A 15,610-nucleotide genomic window follows, 5' to 3' on the forward strand; every position below is an offset into this window, starting at 1 on the left:
CAAACACTCCATCCATGCTTTGGTTCTGGCCCTCCGGTCCAGTTTAAGAACCCATTGTGGCCCTTGAGTCAAAAAGTTTGCCCACCCCTGCACTAGACCCAGTACACCTGGCGGACAGTTTCAGACCATAGCAGATTACAACTCTACACATCCACAAGCGACACACTCAGGGGGCAGACTCAGCACCATAGCTCCACTGAACCAAGTCCTGCTCCATGGGGTGTCTCCTGCACAGCAGCTCTCCCACTGTAGTTGCAGCCTGGTCTGCACAGCCAATTCCCATCTATGCAAGACTGGGAGCCTAAGCTCTCCTAAGTCAACTCCTCCCAGTGATGTCAATAGCAATCAAGGCTCAACTACAACAACTAGATACAGAGTTAAAACTAATGGTTATGAGGATGTTCAAGGATCTTAATGAGAGCTTGAAGGAACTTAGTGAAAATGTGAAAGACATGCAAAAGGACCAGTTAGAAATTAATCATACACTAACTGAAATACAGAATAATTTATAGGGACTCAACAAGAGAGTAGAGGAGTCTGACAATCAAATCAACAATTTGGAACATGAGGAAGCAAAAAAACACCCAATCAGAAAAGCAAAAAGAAACCAAAAAACATGAAGATAGCCTAAGGAGCCTTTGGGACAACTTCAAACTTACCAGCACTCGTGTTATGGGGGTGCCAGAAGGAGAGAGAGCAAGATATTGAAAACCTATTTGTGGAAATAGTGACAGAAAACTTCCCCTACCTGGTGAAAGAAACAGACTTACAAGTCCAGGAAGCGCAGAGAGTCCCAAACAAGAGGAACCCAAAGAGGCCCACACCAAGACACATCATAATTAAAATGCCAACAGTTAAAGACAAAGAGAGAATCTTAAAAGCAGCAAGAGAAAAGCGGTTAGTTACCTACAAGGGAGTGTTCATACGACTGTCAGTTGATTTCTCAACAGAAACTTTGCAGGCCAGAAGAGAGTGGCAAGAAATATTCAGTGATGAAAAGCCAGGACTACAACCAAGATTACTCTACCCAGCAAAGTAATCATTTAGAATTGAAAGTCAGATAAAGAGCTTCACAGACAAGAAAAAGCTAAAGAAATTCATCACCACCAAACTGGAGGAGAAAGAAGGTAAAGAGGAGGAGGATGATGAGAAAGAAAAAGAAAAAGAAGAAAAAAAGAAAAAATATGAACAATAAAATGGCAATAAATACATATTTATCAAAAGTTGAATCTAGCCAAACTGGTTTGGCTCAGTGGATAGAGCGTCAGCCTGCGGACTGAAAGGTCCCAGGTTCGATTCTGGTCAAGGGCATGTACCTTGGTTGCAGGCACATACCCCGTAGGGAGTGTGCAGGAGGCAGCTGATAGATGTTTCTCTCCCATCGATGTTTCTAACTCTCTATCTCTCTCCCTTCCTCTCTGTAAAAAATAAAATATAAATATATATATAAAAAAGTTGAATCTAAAAATAAAAATAAAAGAAGGAATTTAATGAATAAAATAAACTGATGAATAAAATAGAATCTGAGGCAGAAACATGGGACAGACTGAAGAATCTCGGGAGGAGGGGCAGTAAGAAATTAACCAAAGATATTCATATTGGAGGCCCGGTGCACAAATTCATGCACAGGTGGGGTCCCAAGGTGGGGAGTGGGACTGGACACGCTTGCCGATCCAGGATCCGGATCTGTCCCGCTGATGTTTGCACCCGTTGTTGGGAGCCACCTGGCGGCTGCTTTTATATCCTTTCTTCCTTGCGAAGCGTCTAAGGAGGGGAAGCGGCTGTGGTACCCGAGGCCGACTTCCAGGAGGGCAGCACTGTTGGGATCGTGTAGTGGCGCTGGCCCATTCTGCGGAGATGAGACCTGCAGGACTACTGAAGGAGTGAGTGGCTGCTGCCGGGCTGGTGGGTGCTGGGTCGGGTCTGTCAAATGAGTGGTGCTCCCCCTGTGGGAGCGCACTGACCACCAGGGCACAGCTCCTGCATTGAGCATCTTCCCTCTGGTGGTCAGTGTGTGTCACAGTGACCCGTCGTAACTGCCACTTAGGCTTTTATCTATAACTAGAGGCCCGGTGCACAAAAATTAGTGCACTCGGGGGGGAGGGGGGGTCCCTCAGCCCGGCCTGTGCCCTCTCGCAGTCTGGGACCCCTTGGGAGATAACGACCTGCTGGCTTAGGCCTGCTCCTGGGTGGCAGAGGGCAGGCCCAATCCCTAGGTGCAGCCCCTGGTTGGGCTCAGAGCAGGGTTGATTGGGGAGTTGGGGCGCCGCCCCCTGTCATGCACAGAGCAGGATGGATTGGGAGGTTGCGATGCCACCCTCAGTCACGCTCAGGGTAGGGCCGATTGGGGGGTTGGGGCACCACCCCCTGTCACACTCAAGGCAGAGTCGATGGGGAGGTTGTGGTGCCACCCCGTCACGCACAGAGCAGGGCCAATCAGGGGGTTGGGGCGCTGCCCCCTGTCACACACAGAGCAGGGCCGATCAGGGGGTTGGGGAGCTCCCCCCCGACACACACAGAGCAGGGCCCATAGGGGTTTGAGGAGCTCCCCCCTGTCACTCACAGAGTAGGGCCAATAGGGGAGTTGGCACACCGCCCCGTCACACACAGAGCAGGGCGGATCAGGGGGTTGGGGCGCCTTCACCTGTCACAAACAGAGCAGGGCCGATAGGGAGGTTGTGGCCCTGCCCTGTCACACACAGAGCCGCAGGCAATCAGGGGGTTTGGGCGCTGCCCCCTGTCACACTGATCCCGGTGCCGGGAGGCCTCTCAGCTCCGCTGATCCCAGTGCTGGGAGGCATATTACCCTTTTACTATACAGAATAGAGGCCTGGTGCACGGGTGGGGGCCGGCTGGTTTGCCCTGAAGGGTGTCCTGGATCAGGGTGGGGGTCCCCACTGGGGTGCCTGGCCAGTCTGGGTGAGGGGCTGAGGGCTGTTTTCAGGCTGGGACTGAAGCTCCCAACTGCTCCTTTTTTTCTTTTTTTATTCTGGGCCAGCTTTAGCTCTGAGGCTCCAGCTCTTAGGCCTCCGCTCCTGAAAGCAGGTATCTGGTTTGTTTCGGTTCTATAATCGAAACTCTGTATCAACTCCAGCTCTGAGATCCCAGCCGGCTGAAAGTTGGTTTCTGGGCATCTATATTTGTTACAATGTTTGAAACTGCAGGCTCAGAGGCCTGCAGCAGCCGGTGGGGAATGTTGGAGTCCTCCGTCACTGAAGCAAGCAAGCCTCATGTTAGTTTCAAGCTGCCTGGCTGCCGGCCGCCATCTTGGCTGACAGTTAATTTGCATATTGCCCTGATTAGCCAATGGGAAGGGTAGCGGTCGTACACCAATTACCATGTTTCTCTTTTATTAGTGTATGTAATAAAAGCGTAATATGCTAATTAGACCAGATGTCCTTTCAGACGTCCTTCCAGATGACCTTCTGGATGAAGCCGGGCTGCAAGGGAAGCCCAGGTCCCAGGTGCCAGAGGGAAGCCAGTGCTGGCAGCCAGGGGAAGGAAGGCCTACTCTTGCACGAATTTTGTGCATCGGGCCTCTAATATATATATGTATGTGTGTGTGTGTGTGTGTGTGTGTGTGTGTGTGTGTATATATATATACATATATATATATATAGAAAGAGAGAGAGAGAGAGAGAGAGAGCGAGAGCTGGGTCTGGTGCACAAAATTTGTGCATGGGTAGAGTCTCTAGGCCTGGCCTATGATCAGGGCTGATCGGGGCCTTCTGGCTGCCAGCCGGGGCCTCCCTTCCCCAGCTGCCAGCTGGAGCTTTCCTTCGTTCTGTGCCACCCCCTGGTGGTGAGTGCACGTCATAGCGAGCAATCGAACTCGTGGCCTCCCAGCTGAACTCCTGAGGGAACACTTTGCATCTTAATAGATATGCGTTACCTATGGACACAGACAATAAGGTGGTGAAGGTCTTAGGCGGGACGGGAACCTAGTGGAGGGGTAATGGGGGGGGGGAAAGAGGGGTACTGTAATACTCTCAACAACAAAGGTTTAAAAAATTTCATACAAACAACAAGAAAGCCCACTGCATGGGAGAACAAATTTGCCAATGATATTTCAGATAAGGGTTTAATCTCCAAAATTTATAAGGGAACTCATATAACTTAACAAAAGGAAGATAACAATCCAATCAAAAAATGGGCAAAGGACCTAAATAGACACATTTCAAGAGAACATACAGATGGCTGAGAGACATATGAAAACATGCTCAAAGTCACTAATCATCCAAGAGATGCAAATCAAAACAACAATGAGGTACCATCTCACACCTGTCAGAATGGCTATCATCAACAAATTAACAGACGACAAGTACTAGAGAGGATGTGGAGAAAAAGAAACACTCGTGCACTGCTGGTGGGAATGCAGACTGGTGCAGCCACTGTGGAGAACAGTCTGGCATTTCCTCAAAATATTAAAAATGGAACTCCCATTTGACCCAGTGATCCCACTACTAGGAATATATCCCAAGAAACCAGAAACACCAATCAGAAAGGACACAGGCACCCGTATGCTCATAGCAGCACAATTTACCATAGCTAAGATCTGGAAACAGCCTAAGAGCCCATCAGCAGATGAGTGGATTAGAAAACTGTGGTACATCTACACAATGGAATACTATGCTGCGGTAAAAAAAAAGGGAACTCTTGCCTTTTGCAACAGCATGGATGGACCTCGAGAGCATTATGCTAAGTGAAATAAGCCAGTCAGAGAAAGATAAATACCCCATGATTTCACTCATTTGTGGAATATAGAGAACTACATAGACTGATGAACAGGGACAGATCCAAAGACAGAAACAGCGATCAGGCTATCAATCCCCAGAGGGAAAGTAGGGGAGGGCGGGGGTAAGGGGAAGAGATCAACCAAAGGACTTGTATGCATGCATATAAGCCAAACCAATGGACATGGACAACATGGGGATGAGAGCATGAGTGGAGGGGGGGGGGGGGAGGATGGGGGTTTAATGGGGGGGATGAGGACACATTTGTAATACCTTAATAAAGAATTAAAAAAAAAAAAGATAAACTACCTACCAGGTTTTATTCAGAAATCATTATGGCCCCCAACGATAAAATAAAGAAAAAATAAAATGGAAAAAAAGAAAAAAGAATAGATACACAGACAAATGGAAGGGGAGGGGGGGTTAGAGTGCATACACATTAGCATAACCAGTGGTCATGGACACTGGGGTAGTGGGTGCTTGTGGGGGTGGGAATAGCTGGGTGGGGCGGTCGAGTGGGGAAAAAGGAGGCATATGTAAAACTTCAGACAATAAATAAATTTTAAAAAATTTCATAAAGCAAATATTTTATACTAGAAAGGCTGATGATTTAAAGGAAAGCCGAGTGCCCCCCTGGGCTGTCCTGGTGCTGCTTCTACCGAGCCCTTCCTGTGACCCTGCCCCAGCTTTAACAAACACCCTCTCCAAGTCAGAACAAATAAGTGCAGTAACGCTAAGCAAAAATGTAAATGAAATAATCAAAATAATATATATTTTTGAAAAAAATAAACTTTCAGATTTTCTTAGGAAGGTTTATGCATTTTTTAAAAATTATCTTTTTAGTATGAGTTTAATTCAAACAGTGAAACACTGTCCACGAGGCCTGCCAGGGAATGTGGTCAGGCGCAGCCCACGCAGGCGGGAGCCACGCTGAGCAGAGAGAGCGCAGCAGAGGCTGGAGTGGTCAGAGCTTACAGAGGGGAGGGCTGAATGCCGGGCGACCAGGAGGAAGAACGCCACCACGGCCTGGCCTCCCCTGCCCGCTGAGCATGGGCTTCCACGTGAGGAGAGCCAGGCATTAAACGTAAAGGCAAGTTCTAGAAGATGGACAGGCAGCAGCACCTGGGGCCCGAGGAGAGAAGCAGCTGTCAGTGCTCTAGACTCAGGACAGCTCTGGGCTGAGCGGCTCTGGCAGCAAGAGGGGCCAAGGACCGGGACAGAGAGGCCCGGCAGGAGGCACTTGGCAGGAAGCACGTGAACCCAGCAGCAGATTCCCAAAGGGGGCTCCGGCCTACAAGCCCCTGGGTCCGTGAGAGGATCACACTGCCCCAAGCTCTGAAGCGAGCGATGCTGAAACCGGTGCGTCAACCAGAGAGGAAGGAGGGTCCGCTTGTGCGTCACAGACTCTGAGACTGAGGCCAACAACTGCATTAAACACCCGAATGCAGCTTCCCTCTCCGGCAGGTGCCCAATCTCCGACGACAAAGCGTGCCTCCTCTGAGATGCCTGCACACCACGCTGTCCCCATCTGGCCTTCCTGTGTCGGGTGCATCCCCTCACCAGGCCCCTGGCATCACTGACTCCCCATGCCAGTTGGCAGGCCATTTCCAGGGGTACCCGTGCCCCTCAGCCACCTACCCACCGAGGGCCAGTGCCCTCTGTGAGTCTGTCACATGAACATGAAAAGCAACGCTCCTACTTCACAAGCTCAGGCCACACACAGAGGGACGGCCTGCTGCCCTGCGTCTCCGCATGTCCTGTGAACACACAGCTCAGCAGACGCCGGGGGCTGCGAGCCCAGAACAAGCCACGCTCGCTCAGAGCTCCCCCACGCTGGCCCTGCCGCCTCCCACGGTGCAATGCTCGTGCCTTGGAGAGCAGAGCCCACCCCTCGCCTTGGGCCTCCTCGCTGCTCGAGAGGACACCTGGGTTGGAGGGTCCGCACGTTTCCAACAGTCCTGGGACACTGCCCCCCCCCCCACCTTCCCACCCCCCCGTCTCCTGGAGACAGAGCAGCTGCCCTGACCTGCACGGTGACTCGGGGCGCAGCGGCACGGGGCTCCTCAGGGGTTCCCGGCCAGACCTGGGTGAGTTTCGTTTTCTGCCGTGTTTCCCAACTGCTAGGCAACACCCATTCGCTCTTCTATCTCATTTGTCCTGACCAGGCAATACTGAATCCTTGAGACGCCTTGTTTTTTAAAAAAATTCCTTATTTAAGAAAAATGACCCTCAAACACCTCACACCTCACCTCAACTGTCTCCCACCAGGACCGAGGGCAGGATCAGCTCACTGAGCGCTCAGCCAGGCCCGCGGCTCTCGGTGAAACCACTTCACCAACGTCCTAAAGGCAGCAGGCAGGTGTCCCTTCAAAAACCTGAGAGACCTCAAAACAAGCCCCCGGGCTGCAGCACACTACCTGGAAACATCCTTGTTGTCTTGTTGCCATGGGGACAGCACGTGGCCAGTGGCTGCCCTGTAGCAGTAGACACCCAGCAGGCCAAGCGCCAGGGCCCCCTTGGCCACCGAGGAGCACCTGCTCTGAACCAGCGCGAAGATGGCGAGGAGGGAAAGGGCAGCGAGGACGGAGAGTTCGGCTTGGTGGTCAGAGCTGAAAGGGAATGGAAAGTGCCAGGAATTACCCACAAGTGCAGCTAGCGATGCTGGGTCTCTGTTGCGTGGCTTTCTAAGAACTGTCCTAAAAACAGCTGATTTTCCTGAAAAGCATGGAAGAAAACGGTTGGTGATTGAAATGCAGACTGAGGCTCTCACAATGTACAAACGAAGGGCTGTTGCCCTGACCTACCGCTTCTTGTCCACAGTGGTCCACTCACCGCTTGGCCATGTGCCCCTTTTCTGGGCAGCCACATGTTCCCTACACAGGCGGGGAGTTGCTGGGCAAACCCTGTGCTTCCCAGGGTACATCCCACTCCGGGGAGTCATGCACCTCCTGGTGTGATCTCCATTCAGGGCCCGAGACCCCAGAGAAGTTGGGAGGCTCACAGGCAGCGATTACAGGGTGGGTGGGCGCCCAACTGCCTGGCCACGCCCACTGCTGCAGGCGGGGAGCACTGTTTGCTCACGAAATGAAACACACAAAGGAAACACGCCTGGGAAACAGGCAGAGGGTGCCCGTGGCCAGGGTCTTGCTCTGGGGGTGGTCACATGGGGTCCACTCATTGTTGCTGTTTAAACTGGACATTTATGTCCTGTCCTGGTGGTAAATGGTGACAACTGAAAAAGCACCAGAAGGCGAGCCTGGATGCCCCCAAGCAGCTCTGTCCTGGTCCCAGGGCCGCCTCTGCAAACCGGCAGGGACAGCCTGAGACGCAGAAGCCCGAGGGGAAGAGCCCGGTCCAGTGTGGGGAGGACAGCACGGCCCCAGCACGGCCAAGCTTTCCTGAGCAGCAGGCGCGGCCCCTGTGCAGTCCCAGGGCCCGTGGGCTCGGCCTCGCTCCTCTCTCCAGGCCACTGAGGGCGCGGGGTGGGCTCGCAGCAGCAGCCCAGGAGCGCTGTCCGGGGTGCTGGGCTGTCGGTGGTTGACGCTGGGATGGGAGATTCCCCATAGAATTCGCAGTCAAGGAAAGAGCCACACTCGGGCTGGAGGCACAGGACACACTGTTTCCCCAGTGACTGTCATGTGGGCCAGGTTGCGGCCTCACCCAGACCGCCTATCTCTTCTGTTCCCTATCTTGTTAGATAAAAGTGCCCTGTTATTCTACCTGAAACTCCCAACTGCTGGTCGGAGTAAGCATTTCCCTGTTCTGCTGAAGTTTCCTGCTGCAGGTGTCTGTGACTGTCCTGAGCCCCCCTCACAGACCCCGTCCGACTGTCCCGAGCTCCTCATAGACCCCGTCCGACGGTCCCGAGCCCCTCACAGACCCCGTCCGACTGTCCTGAGCCCCTCATAGACCCCGTCCAACTGTCCCGAGCCCCTCACAGACCCCGTCCGACTGTCCTGAGCCCCTCACACTGATGTCCGACTGTCCTGAGCCCCTCACAGACCCCGTCCGACTGTCCTGAGCCCCTCACACTGATGTCTGACTGTCCTGAGCCCCACCGCCCCCCTCTATCATGAGCCCCCCTTTCCAGTCTGGTTTTCACCTGTTGCACTTGTCCCAGGTGTTGAAGCAGCACCCGCACAGCCACTAGCTGTCGAGGGCTTCTGAACACGTACGTCACAGCCTGTCCTCCCGGGAGCAGCTGGCCAGGGCAGAGCCAGCTCCTCGCTGTGATTACCACTGAACACTCACAGGCTCTCAAACGTCAGCCGCAGGGATTCGGCCATAAAACCAGCCACACAGGCCGGCCTGACCTAAGTTTGCTTTTCAACATCAATTCATGCGCTAGGGCGTATTTTTCTAATTCTTCAAATCTCAAATACCACTTCCACCCTGAACATGGCAAACGGGCCCATGTGGAGAAAGGCGACTATTGGCCAGCTGGCCGTGGCCACGGCGCGTGCTCTCACCTGGTGAGCCAGTGTCCCAGGTCAGGGCGGTGGGCCCACTGCACCCCTGTCTGGTTCAGAGACCGCAGCAGCCGGCAGCAGCCGAGGATCAGCCACGGGCTGGCCAGCGCCATGCACTTCTCACGCCCTCGGAGTCCGTCCAGGGAAGAGGGGCTCTGGCGTGCTTGGTCGAGCTCTAACATGTCACAGCTGATACTCCTGTCCCGCAAAGCTGATGCCGTGCCGGCAAACTCTCCTGCCACCCGTGGGCAATGCTCAGGCTCCTCATCGTCTCCCAGGAAGCAGCTTCTGTAGCTCTCGTGACTCAGAGCCAGACACAGGGTGCTGACGAGGAAGTACCAGGTCTGGTGCTCTTCCTCGATGAAGCTGCTTGCACCCAGACTCAGGACATGGCCTGCAGTCCCCGCCAGGATGAGGAAGTCCAGCTCCGACCACTTCCAGTGGGAAGGAGCTGGCTTCTGTAGAAAGGAAGGTGGACTTTGTAAGGGAAACCTGAGAACCGCACACAACGGGCTGCATGCTGGGCACAGAGCAGAACCCACGGGACACTCATCAGATGCTCCCCTGGCTCTGGAGGAATGGCCTGCCCTCCTCAGCACAGCCCGTCCGAAGCCTGGTGACGGGACATGGTGCCTAGACCCACACCATCTGGGCAGCGTGGGGGCTCAGAGACCTGGGCCCGGCCCCTGGACCCAGCCCTTCATACAACATCTTCGTCCTCTCGAGCCTGGGTCGTCAGGCAGCCACAGCCAGTTCCCACTACTAAACCAAAGAACCTCAATGGTATTTCCCAAGAATCCAACCATGAATTTTCCAGAAATCCAGAAGTTTCCACTGAAATGTTCATTCTACTGAAATGACAAAGCTGGCATCACAGCACCATCCCTTCAATGTACCAACCTGAAGCATATAAAACTAAAGACAGTGTGGCTCAGTAGTTGAGATCAACCTAGGAACCCGGAGGTCACAGCTCGATTCCCGGTCAGGGCACATGGCTGGGTTATGGGCTCGAGCCCCAGTGTGGGGCATGCAGGAGGCAGCTGATCCATGATTCTTTCTCATCATTGATGTTTCTGTCTCTCTCACTCTCCCACCCTCTCTCACCTGACAGGCGAGGCCTGGGACCTGTCAGCACGGAGCTGAGAGTGTGAGGTGGGCCCAGAGCCTGGGGACAGGCTGCCCTCCCTGGCTCCGGCCAGCGCTGCACCTGCCGCACACATCGGGAGGGAAAGGTACTCAACTACCAAGTGCAGCCTCCACCAAGAGATGTGTCCTATCTGCGGGAGCCAGCCTTACCCTCCTCAGAAGCTTTCTACGCACACACATCCTGGTCAGAGTGGACAAGACCCCACAGAGCAGCGCGGAGACCAGCGCCAGCACCACGCCCGCCACGGGCCACGCGAGGTTGCACAGGTAGCAGAAGCTCTCAGCGGAGGTGCACACGACCATGTGCATGGCCCAGAGAAGCAGGAACATCACGTAGAAGAGCAGAGAACACACGGGCGACAGAGGGACCTCCAGCTTCGCCGTGGCACCCAGGGCCTGCGGGACGCTGAGCAGGAGCAGGGCGAGGACCTGGCGGAGAAAGCACAGGCTGGTCCAGTGGCGGCAGGGAAAGGCCAAACCACGCCTCCAGCCGCCCGCCCGGACAGGACTGTGCACCAGGGCACACGTGAGCAAACAGAAAAACCAGTTTCCTGTTGGGGGAAACTGATGTGCTGCAGACACTCCACTGCAATATCCTGGCTGGGGTATCGAGCCAGCGCCACAGGTGAGCCTCGCTGCGTGCGAGCACCCTACCTCCAGAACCACGACGGTCCCCACCACCATGGAGTAGATGTCGTACTGGGCCTCCTGGCTGCTCAAGGCCTGGCTCAGGGCCTTCAGGGTGTACAGGTACTGCTTGCGGGCCTTGGCTCCCATGTTGAGAAGGATTTCTGCATTATTTTCCTCTAAGTACAGTTTGACCCAGTTTCCGTGCAGCCTTTCTGATATTTTAAACTGTTCGAATCCGTGCTCTGGCAAGAAGAGGAACAGGTTGCGGACGCAGCACAGACGCAGGCACTGGGTTCCCAGTGGCTTCCGCGGCCTGTGGGAGAACCTGACAGCTGGCGCCCAGGAACCTTCGTGTGTGGGCTGGTCACGGGCCAGCACCCTCCAACCTCCTTCCAGCTGACCTCCCCCATCCCTCTGCCTCCACCCCTGGCCTTGCCTCGCCTCCTCCCCTGCTCCCTCTCTCCTTCCCTCCCCTCTGCTCCTGCAATGGAAAACTACCCAGAAATGCATCGTGTTAACAGGCCCTCAACTTTACAGAAACCTTCCCATGCTCGCACTGTGTGAGGACTGGGCGGACGGGTGCCTGCCGCTGTCTCCACCACATCCACAACCCCTCCCCCCCCGCCCCCGCATGGCTGCCCTGCCTGCCTCTCAGCAATTGCCTGGGTCTTCTACCGGCTCCGTATCGCAAGTCCTCTCTGGGCAGCTTCCTCCCAGCTCTCCTCCAGCCTCCCTGGGCCCAGAACCTCCCAAGTGCCGGCTGCAGAGCTCAGGCTCCGCGACTCAGGACGAAAGCGAGAGCCCCTACTCTAGCCAGGGTCCCAGAGGCCCCCACACCCCTGGCCTCCCGTCCTGTGCCTTCCTCTGCTCCAGCCACTCCCGCCCCTTCATCCCTGCAAGTGAGGCACGTACCCCCCAGGCCTCGCCACCCACACACCACCTGACACCAGTGGCACCTCCTGCTCTCCCTCTCAAGCTGCGCTCCATGAGGGCAGCCCTGGCCCTGCTGTCCAAACAGAAACAGTGGGAAGAGTCACCACTTGTCGACTGAGCACACGTATGGGAGCACGTGCCTGAGACAACGGCCTCTGGGTGCTGCTCACGGTGATGGCCGAGCTCCGAAAGCACAGCCAGGCCGCAGCGAGGGCCAGGTCACGCGGGGCCCCAGCCTGGCGGAGGGTGGCGTGACTCACCTCTCTCGAACCCCGGGATGCGCGCTCGCAACAGCCTGCTGAGCTGCACTGCATTCAAGTGAAGGAGCCTCAGCTGTTCCCGCAGGGCTCTGCCCTGCACGACCGGGAACAGGAAGCGGCCCACGCTGTGCTGCGGGATAGGCAGGCCGAGCCCCACCGCCAGGGTGGCGGCCAGGTCGGTCTGCTGCACGCGCTCTGGGGGCCGGACTTCACCTAGGGGAGGAAGCAGGGTCAGCGACAGGCTCTCGGACACACCTGACCTCTGACAACGCACGTCAATCACCATCTCGCCAAACCACTCCCTGTAGATTTACATGGACCACCGCACCGGCCGTCAGTGAGCCGACTGCCACCACCTTCCCTGAAGCAGCCACAGCGCCTGGGAGGTGCCGGCACAGGGAGCAGGTGGCGCAGCAGACGGTCACCTGGGGGTCCCTGGCGGCCCTGCCCTCTGGATCAGAGTGGTGCTCACAGCCCCTCGGGGCACCTCTGGGAAAGCAGCGGGAGGCTGGCCCAGTGGCCACGGCCTGAGCACCTGCAGCGCTTTGCACTAGGCAGGGGTTGGCGTCTGACGGGCCCTACAAGGAGACTGGGTGAGTCACGACCTGGGCTCAGGCCCGGCTCTGCCCCAGGCCCCACGAGACCCTGGACAGGAAGCTCAGCGCAGGCGTCCTCTTCTCGGTGGAGAAATTCCCCCGTCCCCCCAGCCGCCTGTGCAGGTGGGTCAGCGGAGCCTGGGGCCAGCCTCCCACTCGAGGGCGAGTTTGTAGAGGTTTAGCTTTGATTATGGTAATTTTGGGTTGTATGAAATTTTCTTTTTAACTGGGTCCAATTTATTCTTCTTTTCTGACCAACCCTCTACTGATGCCTCCTGAGTTATACTTAGAAATCTTCCGCTCCAGTGTTACTTTTCTTCTCATAGTCTCTGACACTGAGGGCTAGTTCTCAGCACTGACACTGGTGGGGCCTGGCTGTTGTGCTGAGACCCGACACTGACCGCAGCAGCCCCGCGCTGCGCACAGACCTGGCTGTGCCCTGCAGAAGCCACCTGACAGTAACAGCACAGAGGGAGTCAAAGGTGCCCTGGAGAAAAATGACACCACAGGCCCGCCGCTCAGGGCCCCAGGCCCAGGCTGTGGATTCCATCCCCAGGGAGGGGCGTGCAGGAGGCAGCTCATCAGTGATGCTTTCTCATCACTGATGTTTTCATCTCTCTTTCCCTCTACCTTCCTCTGTGAAATCAATAAGAATATACATTTTTTAAAAGACACCATATGAAAATACGTCTTCACAAACACTTGCTGACGAATGTTCACAGCCCCGTCCACAGATGAATGGATAAATGGACACGCGTGCCCCCACCACAGCTATCACTCAGCAGCACTGCAGGGCCCTCTATCCTGGCCACAAGACCACCGCCCCAGGGCTCCTTGTATTAGAAGCTCTGGAAGACGCAAATCTAACAGCGACAGAAACACAACTTGCTGGAGGGGTGGAGGGTGGTGGCGGGAGTGGGAGTGGTGGGGACCACTCACATAAATGTTCTAAAACTGAGACTGACTCAATGAACAGAAGGAGTGAAGTCTGCAGGATATAACTATTCTTAAAGAAAGTCAAGTTAAATACACGCCCCCGCAGCCCTCCAGGCCATCTGCCCGCACACGGGCCTCCCAGCCCGGCAGCTGTCCTTTTCCTCCCAAGACAGCCCTGCTGCACGGCCCACCCTCACTCCTTCCTGCTGTCGGTGGTATCTGCTGTGTGGACGCACCACGTTCAGCCGCCTCATCAGGGCTTGGGTTCCCACTTCTGGGCTCTCATGAGTGATGTTGCTGTGAACGTCCATGAACGCGTGTTTGTGAGACATTTTCACGTGGCGCCATTTCCGTCCCAGGAGCTCAGGCACCGGGCAGGACGAGCAAGTGCTGGGAAGAAGCCATTTCTAGTGCAGGGCTCTCACCCCAGTCGGTGGCCACCCTGCTGTGGTCCAAGTGAGGGCAGTGGGGCGCAAAGGCCGTGCTGTGGTCGAGTGAGGGAAGTGGGGCGCAGAGGCCGTGCTATGGTCGCGTGAGGATAGTGGGGCGCAGAGGCCGTGCTGTAGTTGAGTGAGGGTGGCGGGGTGCAGAGGCCGGTGCCCTGGTGGGCACTGTACCCGCTCTCTGGAAGGCTGGCTCCAACAGTGCTGGGTGATGGCAAGGAACTGTGAGAGGAAGCCACAGAATCCACAGAAACAACAGCAAGTGAAGCGAGGGGCAAAGGCAGGCCCATGGGGAGGGTGGCGGAGACGGCCATGCCTGAGGCAGGCGGGGTGGGTCAGAGGGGCCCGTGTGTTTGGGTGCAGAACTGGGTGTCAGTGATGACAGATGAGTCTTCAGTGAATCTTGCTCGGACTGGTCTGGCGACTCCTAATGACACGGCTATTCAACCTCTAGTTTCTAACAGAGGGTACTTTTAGGGGAATGTAAGCACTTATGTTTCTCAGTTCATATATGTGCCTCCGAAGTCGCTAAGCTACAGGACATTCTTACTAACAGTCCTAGGCATCTAGGCAGTGGCATCCATACAACCGAATTCCCACAAAGGACACTTGTATTGTAATAACCAGGGCAAGAAATCTAACCTCCTCATCCTGACTGCCCCTTGTCCTGTTAATTTTCATTCTGCCATTACTCAGGCTATTTCAAACTTAGCTTCCAAAAATAGTTTTACAATTAATATCGGGTGATAGAACACAGCAGTAAAATACAGTTTCAGCATGTTAGCCATGCCTGCGTCCTCACCGGGCTTCCTCTCGAACGCAGAGCTGGTGAGGAGCAGCGCGGTGTTCACTTCCTCCAGGGAGGAGGCCCCGTGGCCCCCACTCTCGGACATGCCGTGGTCGCCACAGAGAACCAGCAGGCTGGGCGAGAGGGCCTCCCTCTCCTGTAAGGCAAAGGGGCCATTTCAACGGCACTGACACTGGGAACACGTACTCGCTAGGAAACGCACGTCAGGTTCTAGCGCAGCCGTGGGCAAACTACGGCCCGCGGGCCGGACCCGCCGGTTTGAAATGAATAAAACTATTGAAAAAAAAGACCGTCCCCTCTTATGTAACGATGTTTACTGTGAATGTATATTAGTTCACACAGACACTCCGTCCAGGCTTCTGTCCGGCCTCCGGTCCCGTGTAAGAGCCCGTTGGGGCCCTGGGTCAGAAAGCGTGCCCCCCCCGGTCCAGCTGCATGAACAGTTCTTTCTAAGTTAGTGGGTTTTTCCTTTGAACTATGAGCTTAGTCAGGTCAAAGGGTCACGGTCCGATAGCGTCATGTATGAAACAAGCAGAATCTCATGGAGGTCGCACAGCAGTGGGATTGGCAGAGGCCTCTCAGGGCAGAGGCTCTGGGCCCGGGCCTCTTTGCCACTTCTGAGCTGTGAGAGTGCAGGCACATTGCTCTGCGTGCCC

The 15,610-nt window shown here is 55.3% G+C and overlaps 1 protein-coding gene across 1 annotated transcript in view; it reads right to left on the reverse strand.

Moving 5' to 3' along the window:
• Positions 1–15,610, reverse strand: part of PIGG (phosphatidylinositol glycan anchor biosynthesis class G (EMM blood group)) — a 28,704-nt gene that overhangs the window by 5,305 nt on the left and 7,789 nt on the right. Inside the window, exons 5-10 of the mRNA XM_081087864.1 lie at positions 14,949–15,090; positions 12,172–12,384; positions 11,003–11,220; positions 10,499–10,777; positions 9,203–9,660; positions 7,151–7,342 (exon numbers count right to left, since the gene is read on the reverse strand). Of these exons, the coding sequence (XP_080943990.1) occupies positions 7,151–7,342; positions 9,203–9,660; positions 10,499–10,777; positions 11,003–11,220; positions 12,172–12,384; positions 14,949–15,090 (1,502 nt within the window). The remainder of the gene's footprint in view (positions 1–7,150; positions 7,343–9,202; positions 9,661–10,498; positions 10,778–11,002; positions 11,221–12,171; positions 12,385–14,948; positions 15,091–15,610) is intronic.

This window comes from Myotis nattereri (genome assembly GCF_964212035.1).
Source record: "Myotis nattereri genome assembly, chromosome: 1".
Taxonomy (NCBI): domain Eukaryota; kingdom Metazoa; phylum Chordata; class Mammalia; order Chiroptera; family Vespertilionidae; genus Myotis; species Myotis nattereri.